The sequence below is a fragment of the Mauremys reevesii genome, linkage group 23, assembly GCF_016161935.1.
Source record: "Mauremys reevesii isolate NIE-2019 linkage group 23, ASM1616193v1, whole genome shotgun sequence".
Taxonomy (NCBI): Eukaryota; Metazoa; Chordata; order Testudines; family Geoemydidae; genus Mauremys; species Mauremys reevesii.
Genome location: NC_052645.1, coordinates 6903182 through 6916600, shown reverse-complemented (window position 1 = coordinate 6916600; position 13419 = coordinate 6903182). Strand labels below are relative to the sequence as shown.

The window sequence follows — 13419 nt, the reverse complement described above, 5'->3', positions numbered from 1 at the left end:
AGCCAGTGCTGTGGCGCCATGGCCCTCGCCCCAACCCAGGGACGTCGTACACTGGGGATAGGAAAAAGGGCTGCTGGGACCCATAAGGACCCCAAGGGTGTGTCATCCTCAGAGAGGGGAGCCAGGCAAACTGCTCCTCCCCTGCCTCAGCTGGGCCCTCCAGCTCCACAACCCGCAGCGTCCCCTAGGCCCTGGCACTGCCCTGCGCCAGCCTCACACCTCTGCCCTCCCATCAGGAATCAGGCTGGCCCTGAGCCCGGCCTGCTCAGCCTGTGAGGTCTTCACCACATGGAAGTTGGGGGTCACGCTCCTGAGGGCACTGCTGAGGGGTTTTAGCCTGTGAAAGTGGCAGGGCCAGCAGGGCATGGGGGGCTGGGGTCACGCTCCCTGAGGTACCTAGTATCACAGAGCCCCTCCCGCAGTGGGACTCCTGCCCCAGGGTGAGGGGTCAGTGAGGGCAGCAGCAGGGCTGGGCTGGCCCAGGAGCAGGGTAGGGACTGGATGTTGAGTGGATCGGGGGACAGGAGAGGGGACCCAGCGTCAGGGGCGTGAGGAGGAGTGTGGGCGGCATTATGGGGGGGAGAGCAGTTGGGAAGGAGGAGATGGGAGGCCTAAACCTGGGGGGCAGAGGGGAGCCCAGGGACCAGCAAAGGGGAGTGGGTGGGGGGAGGCAGAGGGGATACACTAAGCTGCATTTGGTCTCCATCCCAAGCACTAGCTGCTCGACACAGGCCAGGACACGTGGTGCCCAGGGCAGCGGCTGCGCCCATCACTGCTGTGCTCCTGCCATACCAGGTTCAGGGAGCCAGCCCCCTGGGCACACTCAGGGTGGCGCGTGGCAGGATCTTGTGATGAGGCATTTGGGCAGCCTCCTGGCAGGAGCAGGGAGCTGCCAGGCTCCTGGGGAGCACAGAGGAGCTCTGGGCTCTGTGCCACGCTGCCTCTGCCCTGCCCATGGCACTCCCAGGGGCAGGGAAGAGGGTGCTATGCTGCCAGGGCAACTGGACAGGCAGGAGCCCCGCCTGCCATCCCAGCCTCCACCTAGCAGCCCTGGATTCCTCCCCATCGCCTCAGTGCACTGACCGGTTAGGAGTGAAACACCTGGGCACTGCATGTTCTCCTGGGCGCTGTTGCATGACAGAGGCCTGGGCACTGGGCTTTCTCCCTTCGGTGAGACTGTCGCTGCACAGATCAGTGCCGGCCCGTTTGTCAGCAGCTCTGTACTGACTTGCTCCTATTTTGCAGGTTTGCAGGCAGCACCCCCAGCGATTGTCCGGACCCTGCTGCTAAAGCCGTGTGTGACACTCCCTCACCCCGCACTGGCTCTGGGCCTGGGCCTGCAACAAGGAATCTCTGGGCCTAGCTATGCAGTCGAGGGCTGAATTGAAGGACCTGCTCTCTCCCTGGCTCCTTCCTTGCAGAATATAACATTGTGCAGGGGCTGCAGCCACAACAGGTTCCTTTGGGAAAGGTGCCTTTGGGTTTACCATGGCGCTCCACAGACCAGCAGCCCTGCCAGCAGCAGAGCACAGAGGCAGCACGATGGAAAAGAGCCACTGAAGCATTGGAACTGGAGCACTGTTACTACTGGAGACAGGGTCCGGGAGCTATTGGCAGTGGGAGCTGGACGGGGTTCTGAGCAATGGACGACTCACCAGAGTCATCAGCAGAGGAGCCTATGGAAGAGACAGCAGGGGAGCCATTCGCAGGGCCCGTGGAGGAGGCGCTCCCTTGCCTGACTCACGTCTACACACTGTATATTGGAAACCTGAACCCCAAGTACTCGCGGGAGGTTCTCTGCAGCATGCTGAAGGACATTCTGGGCACCGCCAGCCTCCCCCTGCAGCGGCACGACATAGAAGTGGTGAAGAAACCGAGACGGGCCTATGCCTTGGTGCAGGTGGCCACTGAGCTGAGCCTGGAGAACGTCCTGAAGCAGCTCCAGGTTGCCTCAGACATGGAGCAACATCTCCTCAGGGAGCTAGTGATGAAAGGGAAAACCCTGGTGGTGGGGGAAGGCAGGAGAGCCTCGCCCAGTGCTAAGGAGTGCCAAGAGGTAGGCCCAGGCATTGAGCTGGGACAGGCACAATGCACTACACTAGGGGAGTGACAGCGAAGGCCCAGTGGGGCGGGCTGGACATGCTGCCTTTTGGTACTGAGATCACCAGGGCAGCAGGACAAGGGGGAGCTCTCACCCAGGAGAACTAAGCCCCAGCAGCACTTCCATCCGAAGGCTGGGTGCTTTGTTACTCCCTCCTTCCAAGAGATGAGCCACCTCATCCCATGGGCTGGAGCAGTAGTGTGAGCTGCTAAGAAGCGGAATTTCACTGCCTGCAAGACTCCTGGCCCCCACGGTTTGCACTGCAGCAATGCCGCCTTCCTGGCTTGGCCCTGGAATGGGGAAGAGCTTCCCTGTTGACTCCAGCGCTGGGTTCCCTGGCCTCCCTCCTAACCACCATGTCCAGGAGATGCTCTGAGAGAGGACGTGCTGAGATACAGTGCAGGCAAGACAAAGAGTCCTTGTGGCACCTTAGAGACTAACATTTATTTGGGCAGAAGCTTTCATGGGCTACATGAGGCCAATGTAATCAAGGTGGCCTATTTCAAACAGTTAACAAGAAGGTGTGAGTATCAGCAGGGGGAAATTGTCCAGCGACATTGAAGTGTCTCCCACTGGTTTTTGAATGTTATGATTCCTGATGTCAGATTTGTGTCAATTTATTCTTTTGCGTAGAGACTGTCCAGTTTGGCCAATGTACATGGCAGAGGGGCATTGCTGGCACATGATGGCATATAGCACATTGGTAGATGTGCAGGTGAATAAGCCCCGGATGGTGTGGCTGATGTGGTTAGGTCCTATGATGGTGTCCCTTGACTAGATATGCGGACAGAGTTGGTACTGGGGTTTGGTTGCAGGGTTTGGTTCCTGGGGTAGTGTTTTTGTTCTGTGGTGTATAGTTGCTGGTGAGTATTTGCTTCGGATTGGGGGCCAGTAGGAGAACACTTCAATCTCCCTGGACACTCAATAACAGACTTAAAAGTGGCAATTCTTCAACAACAAAACTTCAAAAACAGACTTCAGGAGAAACTGCAGAACTGGAATTAATTTGCAAACTGGACACCATCAAATTAGGCCTAAATAAAGACTGGGAGTGGATGGGTCACTACAAAAACTAATTCCCCCTGCTGATACTCCCACTTTCTTGTTAACTCTTTGAAATGGGTCACCTTGATTACACTGGCCTCATTAGTGCTACAAAAGTGATTTCCACCCCTTCTTGTCAACTGTTGAGAATTGCCTACTTCCACCTTAATTGAATTGGCTCGTTAGCTCTGATCCCCCACTTGGTAAGGCAACTCCCATCTCTTCATATGCTGTGTATTTATACCTCCCTACTGTATGTTCCACTGCATGCATCTGATGAAGTGGGTTTTAGCCCACGAAAGCTTATGCCCAAATAAATTTGTTAGTCTCTAAGGTGCCACAAGGACTCCTCGTTGTTTTTGCTGATACAGACTAACACGGCTACCACTCTGAAAGCAGCGCTCGAGGTCCTTGTGCCACATAATCCCTCTTAACCCCTGTTTGACGGCTTCAAAGGGACTGTGCTGGCCAGGCCTTGTGCTGCCCCCTGCCGGAGGGAGGGGGGTTCACCCCCTGTGCATAGACAGAGCCAGAGCTGCTGAGCTTTTTTTAATCACTAAGTTGTTACTACGTTAGCCTTGAGGAGCCAGCACAGCTAAGAGAGCAGCTGGAGTCCGTTCCGTCTTGTGCACCATCAACAGAACTTACAGATCCAGACTAACACAGCTACCCCTCTGATACTTGATCAACAGAACTGTTTGCCATGTTCCAGTCCGTTCGGCCTGGGCAAGTCCAGCCCAGGCCAGGGGCTGTGTGTCTCCTGGGGCCGGATTAGGAGACAATGAGGGTTGCCCCTGGGCTACCAAGGGTATAATTTGGCCCTGTGGAACCTTTCATACAGACGATAATGTGCAGGAAGGAAAGAGTCCAGCTCAGGGCCGGCTCCAGGTACCAGCCCAGCAAGCAGGTGCTTGGGGTGGCCAACGGTGAGGGGCGGCACATCCGGCTCTTTGGCGGCGGGTCTCTCGCTCCCTCTCAGAGCGAAGGACCAGCTGCCGAATTGCCGCCGAAGGCTGAAGCGGCGGCGGTAGAACTGCCACCGCAGATCACAATTGCGGCTTTTTTTTTTTCCACTTGGGGCAGCAAAAACCCTGGAGCCAGCCCTGGTCCAGCTTGACTCTCAGATCCCAGGGGAATTGGCAAGAGCAGTTAAGTAACCAATGCATTAGAAAATGTGCTACCGGGAAGGACCCAGCAGTGTCCAGGGAGATAGGACTGTGTGATGTGGACTGACTGACACAACGGGCATCCCCCTTGATTTCAGGGCAGAATTTCATTGATTTTAAGGCGAGCAGGTACTAGTATGCTCATCCAGCCTGACTCCCTGCAGAACACAGGCCAGAGAATTTCACCCAGTGATTCCTGCATCCAGGACAGTAATTTGTAGTTCTGCTCTGAAGTGTGACCGAAAATGGCATCACGGGCTCCGTATTTGTTTTTCCTCCGTGACTCCAGCTCAGGCATGCTCAATCTACTGCTAAAAAGACGAGCTGTGTAACTGCCAGCGCTGCCAGGTCCCCCAGGACCTGAGAGTCAGGCTGGGCTCTTCCTTCTCACACATCAGCACCAGTTACAAAGACGCTGTATGGACCCCCCAGGCCTTCAATGGGTTTGCCCAGGGACAAGGCGGAGAATGAAGTAAACCGTTCTGTGGATGCTGCACAAGAAGGCATAGGCTCCAGCGCCCTCGTCTGTCACTGGGCTGCTCTGACAGGAGGAAAAGGCGCAGTAAGAAGTCGGCAGCTCTGCTGGTGATTCTCACGGGGCAGATCTGAGTGTAGTCACTTGTTGCGGCAGGATTGCAATTAAATAAAAGGGCCCATGTGCTTTAAAGCCTGAATACTATTACGCCTAGGGCCCTTGTGCTGTTGTTATAACACTGGCTGCAGTCGTCCATGTCGCCCCCACTCTGCGCTGTCTGTCCCTGCGTACACGTGACCTTTAATCTTTCTGGCTCTGCACAGAGTGACACACAGATGAATGGTGCCAGCGCCCCAGACTCTCCCGTGCTGGAGCATTTGCAGTCTGGCAAGAGCAGGCTGTGGGGGTCCGAGGAAGCCCAGCCCAGCCCTTGTTGGAAGGGCCCCCCTCGAGCCCGGAAGCTGGTGGAGTGGCCGGCAGTGTTTCTTAGCGGCACCAGGTCAGACAGCGCCATCGTTCGGAGGGAGATCGTGGGCCAGGAGCGCCTGTTCTATGGCGCTTTCATGGGGAGCGAGACCAGGAACGTGGAGTTCAAGCGGGGTGGAGGGGAATACCTGAGTGGGACCCTCAAACACCACGTCCGGAAGTATGTGTGCGCCTTCCTCAACAGCGAAGGGGGCAGCCTCTTCGTGGGGGTGGAGGACAGCGGCTTCGTGCATGGGGTCAGGTGTGGGCACAAAGAGGAGGACCGCATCCGCCTGCTCATCGACTCCATTCTGAAAGGGTTCAAGCCGCAGGTGTTCCCCGATGCCTACACCCTGACCTTCATCCCTGTGGTCAAAGCAGAAGACACTGGCATCTTCCTGAAGGTGATCCGGCTAAGCGTTCATCTGCCCAGGCAGCAGGGGGAGCTGCTGCTTTATGAAACGGACCAGGGGGAAGTGTACCTGCGCCGGGACGGCAGCATCCAGGGACCACTCTCTGGGAGCGCCATCCAGGAGTGGTGCAGGCAGGTAACTGGCATGCAAGGGCCGCTAATACAGCAAGGCAGCAAACTGCTGCTAAATACAGGGTGAGCCTGAGCTGCAACCCGTGATGCTATTGCAGCCTGCCCTGCAGGGGGAACTGCAACCCCCGTGCTGAAGGGATCCGAGGTGAAATTCACCCCTGAACAGTGTCAGTGCAAGGCTGAATTTCACCCATCTGTGGCTCTGCTCTCAGCAACGGGCCCTAGGCAAAGCCATGGGGAGATGGTTTGATCCCCAGGCCCTGTCTGTCTGACTGTCTACATACACGCCTTCCCTCCCTTGCTCTCTCTGTCAGTAGACTAGGTCACGTGGCTGGAAACATTTAATCACAGTGCCTTCCAATACCCACTTTGTCCGTTCCTTGGATTTGTCCATGTTTGTTGTGTCTTTGGCCCTCACAGCACATATGTCATGTAAAGGACCTGCCTGGGCACAACCGTGGTTATTAACTAGCCCCAGCTAGGGTGAGCAGATAGCAACTATGAAAAATCGGGACAGAGTGTGGGGGGTAATAGGCACGTATATAAGAGAAATCCCCAAATATCGGGACTGTCCTTATAAAATCGGGACATTTGGTCACCCTAGCCCCAGCCAGGTAGCCCAGCTACATACACACATTGCTGATCTTCAAGGTCCTGGTGGTTTCTGAGACTGGAGACAGTGAGCACTGCTAGAGGGCTCACAAACTATTTAAAGGGATGCCACCCAATTCCTAAACACCACAATTTCACAGAGGGGTTAGGAGCAAAAATACACACAGTGGAAAGTAATGCTGAGAATCCAAGAAACCACTGTTTAATGTAGCTCCAGAAAATGTAGCCATCTACCGAAGTGCCTAACACATTTTGCTTAGAAGTAATAATAAAATGATCACTCTTCATTTGGCAAAGTTGTCCATCAGTGAGTTCTGGTCTGGTGCCATTAATTGTGAGTGATAATGATCTTGAATTATTATAGTACAGTATTATTAATTTAACCTGTAAAATGTAACTATATAGTCTTTACTTGCCTATAGTACAGTTGCTTCCCTCACCGCTGAAATCCAGCCACCTCTGAGGTGAAATACGGCAGATTCGCTAAGGCCTAGGGTTGGATTATGGTTAGGGATCGGGCTGGTGTTAGGTTGACTGTAACTTTATGGTTAAGGCTCAGACTCAGTTTAGGTTTTGGCCTAAATTGCAGTTAGGGTTGGGGATATTTTACAGTAGGTGAGGTTACTGCTCTGCCTAGGCCTAGGGTTCAAGTTAGGCCCAATGTAGGGTTATTTCTCAGGTTAGGGCTAGGGCTAGCGCGTTACTGCTCTGTTATGGTAAACGTTAGGTTAGGGTTACTTCTCGGTCTAGATTTAGGATTAGGAGTATCTTTAGGGTTACTGCTTGGCCTACACCTGAGCCTGGTTTAAGAGTAGGCACAGATTAAGGTTAGGTTTAAGGTTATTGCTCGGCCTACGGCTATGCCTATGGCTAGGTTTGGGATTAGGATTTCTTTCCAGCCTATGTCTAGTTTTAGGGTTAGATTAGGGTGACTGCTCAGGGTAGAGGGAGCGGTACTGCTTGGCCTAGGTCTTGTGTTAGAGTTAGGTGTTGGTTTAGGGTTAAAGTTAGGACTAGGTTAGGTTTAGAGTTAGGAATAGTGGTCACCCTACACCCAGCATTGGCATTAGGGTTAAATTTAAACCTAAATTAAAGTTATTGTTAGATTCAGCCTAAGCACTGGGTTAGGGTTACCTCAGCCTAGGTTTAGGGTTAGCATTAGGCCTAGTGCTAGGTTTAGGGTTACTGCTTGGTCTACCCCTAGGTGAGAGCAGGGGTTGGGGTTAGGGCTACTGCTGGCCCATATGCAGGAGGAGGGTTATTGCTGATTACAGGGAGGCACTAGCCCCCATTAAGTGGGCAGTCTGATATTTTGCTTTGGGTCCATGCCCTCCCTCTGCCTTTCTTTTTGTGCTGTCATGTTTAGTTGAAGGCTAGTATTTTTATCACATAGGGACTAATAAAACCAGTCACAGATGCACTGTTTGCACCCATACAGAAGGGAGGGCTGCCAGCTCTGCAAAAAGCAGTCCCTATCCTAGGCAGAAGTGGCTGGGTTTGTTTGTTTTTTCCTTCTTTCCTCAAAAGCTCTTGTAGGCTTGCTCCCTGCTTTTATAAGCGCTGGGGTAGAGGTTGGTTAACACTAACCCAAACCCAGCAAGTCACCTGCTAGAACTTCAGCTGTAATGAGCCTGCAGGGTAGCAGCTTCGCTCGCAGGTGTTCACCATGCAGTGACTGAGGCAAGGGCGTTAGGGCCAGATTCACAAGGGGGATGAGGCATTGCAATACTGTGCGTGACAGGGTTAACTTCTGGGTGCCCTGCCATCCAGTGGCATTCACAGCCCCCCCGCCCTTCCCCCCCATGCAGTGCATAGGAAGTGTCGGGCCTGAGAGGGCTTCGCAAAAGCCAGCACAGGATCTGCCTACGCTAGCCAGGAACGAAATGCTGAGGAAAGGGGCAAGGCTTAGGGCTCAGCTCCACAAATGTACTTAGGTGCCTAACTCCCCTTGGTCTGGGTCTGAGGCACCTGACAGGTGGGAGAGGGGGCGCCTGTCTCTGCAGAGGGTTCTCAGCCATAAACCCTCTCCTGGAGGTAGGTGCCTGAGCCAGGTCAGCCCTTTCTTGGGAAAAACAAGTGACCCCCCTCACAGCCACTAGCCCCATGGGTTGGGCACTGAGGTGGGAGAGTCAGGTTCATGTCCTCGCTCCAATGATCATTTATGAAGTTATACACAATCGAACAGCCTCAGTAGGGGAGAGAGACCCACCCCCCAATAGCCTAGTAATGAGGACTCTCACCTGGGTCCCAGGCAGCACAGGGATTCAAAGCTGACTCTCCCACGGCCCAGGTAGCCTGGGGGCCAGATGGATAGAGACACACACCTTTTGTGCAGCCTAGCCATGCTCACAGCAAACGCCCAGAGCAGGCCCTGCATGCAAGCTAGGTGAGAAGTGCCCTGGGGATTAGGCGTGACCTAGGGCTCAGAACAGCTCATCAGCTCGCTACCAGGAGAAACTGAAGGGTTAGATGGCAGCTGAATGGTAACTTTGGGAATGGCAGAGGTACCCAAATGCTGGACTTCAGCACCTAAAGAAGCAGTTAGGGACTTGAGTCCCTTTCTGAATCTAGCCTGTAAGTGCTGTGCTAGTGCCTCTCTCAGACAAATAGCGACTGTGCTCTTGTACATCCTCAGAAATGGACAGGAGAAGTGAGGAAGCTGGAAGAGCGGATAGAGAGTTTGATGAAGGAGAAGGAGAGCCTGCAGCAACAAATCAACCAGCAGCGGAGCCAGAATCCCAACTCTAGATTCTGCACCATCCTGTGAGTCACAACAGAGCAGGAGCAGCGCTACCGGAGCCAGGGGGAAAAGTAGTAAGGAAAAGAAGTCAGTTTGTGTATATTTGTATAGATTTTGAAAGTAAATTCATTCCAATACAGAGCACTGGACTCAAGGGTAAGGCCTGCCTTGTTCACCTCTTGGCAGCATGCCGCCCTGCAGCTGATGGCTGTAACACAGCGTATTTGTTGGGAGTTTGACTCCAGCTCTGACTAGCTGGATTTCATGCCACTTGGGAACCTGTGCATCACTGATCACGAAGTTACAAAACCCCCAAGACTATGAACAGTATTTCCCTTGTGAATTCAGGTGGAAACTGAGACAGTCTAAGTCCAGGGGAGAAATGTTTTCAAATCTGGCTACTTAATTCAGCCAACTAAGGAAGCCTTGAGCACCCAGAGATAGTGAGTTGGCACGTGTGCGTTTCTCATCCAAACTGGCAACTGCATGCAGATGTGGTTGCCCCATCTCAAGAAAGATATATTGGAAAAGGTTCAGAAAAAGGCAACAAATATTATTAGGGGTATGGAACCACTTTCATATGAGGAGCAATGAATAAGACTGGGACTTTTCAGCTTGGAAAAGAGATGACGGGGGTGGATATGATAGAGGTCTATAAAATCATGACTGGTGTGAAGAAAGTAAATAAGGAAGTGTTATTTACTCCTTCTCATAACACATGAAGTAGGGGTCACCAAATGAAATTAATAGGCAGCAGGTTTAAACCAAGCAAAAGGAAGTATTTCTTCACACAGTGCACAATCAACCTGTGGAACTCCTTGCCAGAGGATGTTGTGAAGGCCAAGACTAGGGTCAAACAAGAACTAGATAAATTCATGGAGGATAGGTCCATCAGTGGCTATTGGCCAGGATGGGTAGGGATGGTGTCCCTAGCCTGTTTCCCAGAAGCTGAGAATGGGTGGCAGGGGATGGATCACTTGATGATTCCCTGTTCTGTTCATTCCCTCTGGGGCTCCTGGCCCTGACCTCTGTCAAAAGACAGAATACTGGGCTAGATGGACCTTTGGTCTGATCCAGCATGGCTATACTTACTGTGCAGCCACTCCAGCATAAGTAATGATTTTGTGTAGGAAGTAAGGCCAGGCTGGTTTTGAGTCTGGTGGGAGCTAGGTCGAGCTTTTCCTTCTATTTGTAATTTAAATAAGAAAGGTAGTGCTTTTCTTGCAGCGCCCTCTACTCCCTTCCTAAGCATCTTGTGAAGGGCATCAATTATCCATGCCCTGCTGGGCAAATCTCATTGCCTCCCAGGTGGCTTTACACTGGAAGAGGGCAGGACATTTAAGGGGGGGGCACATGGTAGTGGGTATTATCATAAAGCAGGTCTATGATTAGTATTTAGAAGTACCCCTGCTTTCTGAATATTTATTCTAGCGCCTTGGGAGCTCAGCGATGCTCAGTGGCTTAACCCAACCTTCGCACTGCCACTGTAGCCTTGGACATATTTAGGTTTGGGAACTGAGCCTTCTGAATGCTCCATAAACAGGGGGCCTTGGCCTAAAAATCAGTCAGAGCAACTATCATAGTTCCCTGCCCAACTGAAGGGAATTAGAGACATGCCATGCTGAAGGGCACGTCAACCTACAAACTTTTGCCCATGCAAGTTATGTTGGCATAAAGTCATAGGTGTATACTTGGTGCCTTGCATGAGTGCTGTGCATACTCCCCAGGAGCACTTGTGTCAAAGCACAGTGCAATGGGTAGGTATGCCAGGGTGCAACATGCTCGTATCCGTCTTTTGGGAAGTGTTGGCCACGTATGGTGGGACAGAAACAAATCACACGGGGACACAAGCAGACAGCACAGCTGCTTCTGGCGGCCTGATCGTTTACTGCAATGGTGCCTGCTGCGGTTATCGCTGAGGGGCGTGGGAAAACCTCCTGCTGCGGAGGAAGCAATAAGGCTGCCATCCCTAGAAACCTCCGGGAGAGGATTGCTAAGTACCTCCATGAATGTTTTATTGAACTCTCTCAGGAGGAATCAAGGGACAGCTCTATGTACCTAAAGAATCTAATCTGCATGGCTTCCCCTGCCTAACTGTACAGGGGAACGAAAAGCAGATAATGCTACTTCTCTGCATACTGCTACACTTTTTGGTACAAGTACATTAGTGAAAAGGCAACAGCTGGGTCCTGCTAAGTTGGAGGCACAGTCACTATAATGGACAATAAATTTACATACTTATCTGAGGAAGGAAGCTTGCCCATGCTCAACTGCTAGGATGGCAGTAGAGTCTCAAACAAGCCATGACTCTCAGCATAGCTGGAGCCCCTGCTTTCATGTCCCTCATCCTCCTCCTCTTCTCTCCTCTCTGTTCACACAAGGGGCATGTGACTCAGGCTCCTTGGAGGTATCCACAGTGGTGTACAGGCTGACAGAGGTCTCTGCCAAGTATGGCACACAAGTCTGCTGCTTGGCACTGGACTGACTGCTGGCCTCCTGATATGCCTGTTGTATTTCCTTTGTTTTCATGTGACACTGCTGCTAATCTATGTCACACCCCTTCTCCTGCATCACCCATGCAACCTGTCCAGATGTCTATTGCTGGTCTGGAGCTTTCCCCAAAGAGCCTCTTCTCCCCACAGGCCCAGGAGATCCAACAGCTCCTGCCTACTCCAAGCTGGAGTGCATTTGGAGCGTGTAGTTGGCTGAGAGCCAACACCAGAGAGCTGCTAAGTGTGCTCACCAAGCTAGATAATCAGGAAAAAACATTTCAAAAATTTGTGGGGCTTTAAAGGATTGGAGGAGTTTTCTGGTCTCCCTGCCCCTTGTGACTAGAAAGGTCAGCATAAGGCATTCTAGGACAGTTGCTGGAGGACTGTTAGGGTTGACATTGTTAATGCAGAGTTTACTTTGATGCTGCATCAACCTCAGTACAGCAATCAGGGTTCAATGGCGCTCAGGGACGTGGTATCATTACATCTGCAGAAAGGGGTGCTTACATCAGTGGAAGACTAATTTAAGCATATGCAAGACAGCTTATGTCAATCTAACTTTGTAGGCCTAAGAGAAGGGAAAGTACAAATAGGTTGAAGGTCATGCTGACAAGGAAAATAACAGCAGTTTCACACTGTCATCAGTCAAGTACTGAAGCTTTGCATATTAGTATGTGAAAGGAAAAAGATTGAGGTCATATGATCAATGCTGTCCCCAAAGTGCTAGGCCCCCACAAGTCCCTCCCCCAAATCTGCCGCTGTGATCTCATGCAGTGAGCAGGAAGCCCAGGCCAGAGAGAAGCAGGGTGGATGGTCCAGGGCAGTACCCTTCCCTCTGACACAACTCCAGTAGGGGGCTAAGTAGTACATTGTCCAATGTTCATGAGACAAAACAAAACTGGTCCACTTCACAACTGGGAGATCAGAGGTGCCCTTTGTAACTGGTGACGTTAAACAACATGGCGTTTTGCTGCGCTACAAAAGCTGAATGATACGGTTATCACTAGCTACTTTCAGCCCAGCTGCAGCTATGGAGAAAGCAAGAGCGTTCCAGTATTGGAGCATCTTATGCATGGAGTCTACTAAAAAGGGAAACTGACCAGAAAAGTCCAACCCTCATCAGGAAAACTCATTGCCCTGAGAACCAGGCCCTAGTCCCTGATTCCAGTGACAACTCCTGTTGATTTGAACTGGGACCAGAGTTAGGTTCTCAGCACTCAAGGGGTGCAGCACAAAGATAAGCCAGGCTGAGGTAGATGAGACTGGCCATGCAATGGGAAGAAGAATAAAGGCAAAGATAGGGGAAATCCAAAACAAAAAGAATCATGAGGGCAGAGAAGTGTTGATTCCAGTATTTAGGACCTGCTGATAACGATGGTGCACTTGAACTGAAGTTCTGCACCATGGTATCAGTAAGGCTGCACTAGGTGCATTTTAGTACCACATACATCCAGCATAAAAAAAGGTGCTTACCCTTGCTAACTAATCCAACATATCTGAGGCTATGTGGAGAAGGAGTTACTTAAATATTACACCCCACACTGCGTTGGGCCTTTATCCTGAACTCCAGGGAAAAAAACATGGTAGGCTCTGAGGTATCTATTAGACATTTTATGACCAAAAGTTTAATTTTTCAACCAATAATAATAATAGAAAAGGAGTACAACACAAAGTGAGATCACAATACTAAAGAATTAGTCACTTTATAGCACGTGTCTATTTCAATATATAGATACCAGATTTTGTGTGTGTGTGTGTGTGTGTGTGTGCGCGCGCGTGC

At 51.6% G+C, this 13419-nt stretch overlaps 2 protein-coding genes across 19 annotated transcripts in view; both read left to right on the top strand.

The window, feature by feature from the left end:
• SCMH1 (Scm polycomb group protein homolog 1) overlaps positions 1–13419 on the top strand; it is a 293217-nt gene that overhangs the window by 100275 nt on the left and 179523 nt on the right. The window lies entirely within an intron of this gene.
• The window catches only part of LOC120389100 (schlafen-like protein 1), a 37102-nt gene that overhangs the window by 13937 nt on the left and 9746 nt on the right, over positions 1–13419 (top strand). For 2 of the 6 annotated variants that reach the window (XR_005590762.1, XM_039511338.1), the window contains exons 2-4: positions 1246–2056; positions 5110–5799; positions 9043–9170. Coding sequence is in view for 2 of the 6 variants with exons in the window: in XM_039511338.1 (XP_039367272.1) it covers positions 1643–2056; positions 5110–5799; positions 9043–9170 (1232 nt within the window). In the remaining 4 variants the exon portion in view is untranslated. Of the gene's footprint in view, positions 1–1245; positions 2057–5109; positions 5800–9042; positions 9235–13419 lie in introns of all 6 variants that reach the window. The other 4 variants (XR_005590764.1, XM_039511339.1, XR_005590763.1 and 1 more) reach the window with 2 other exon arrangements.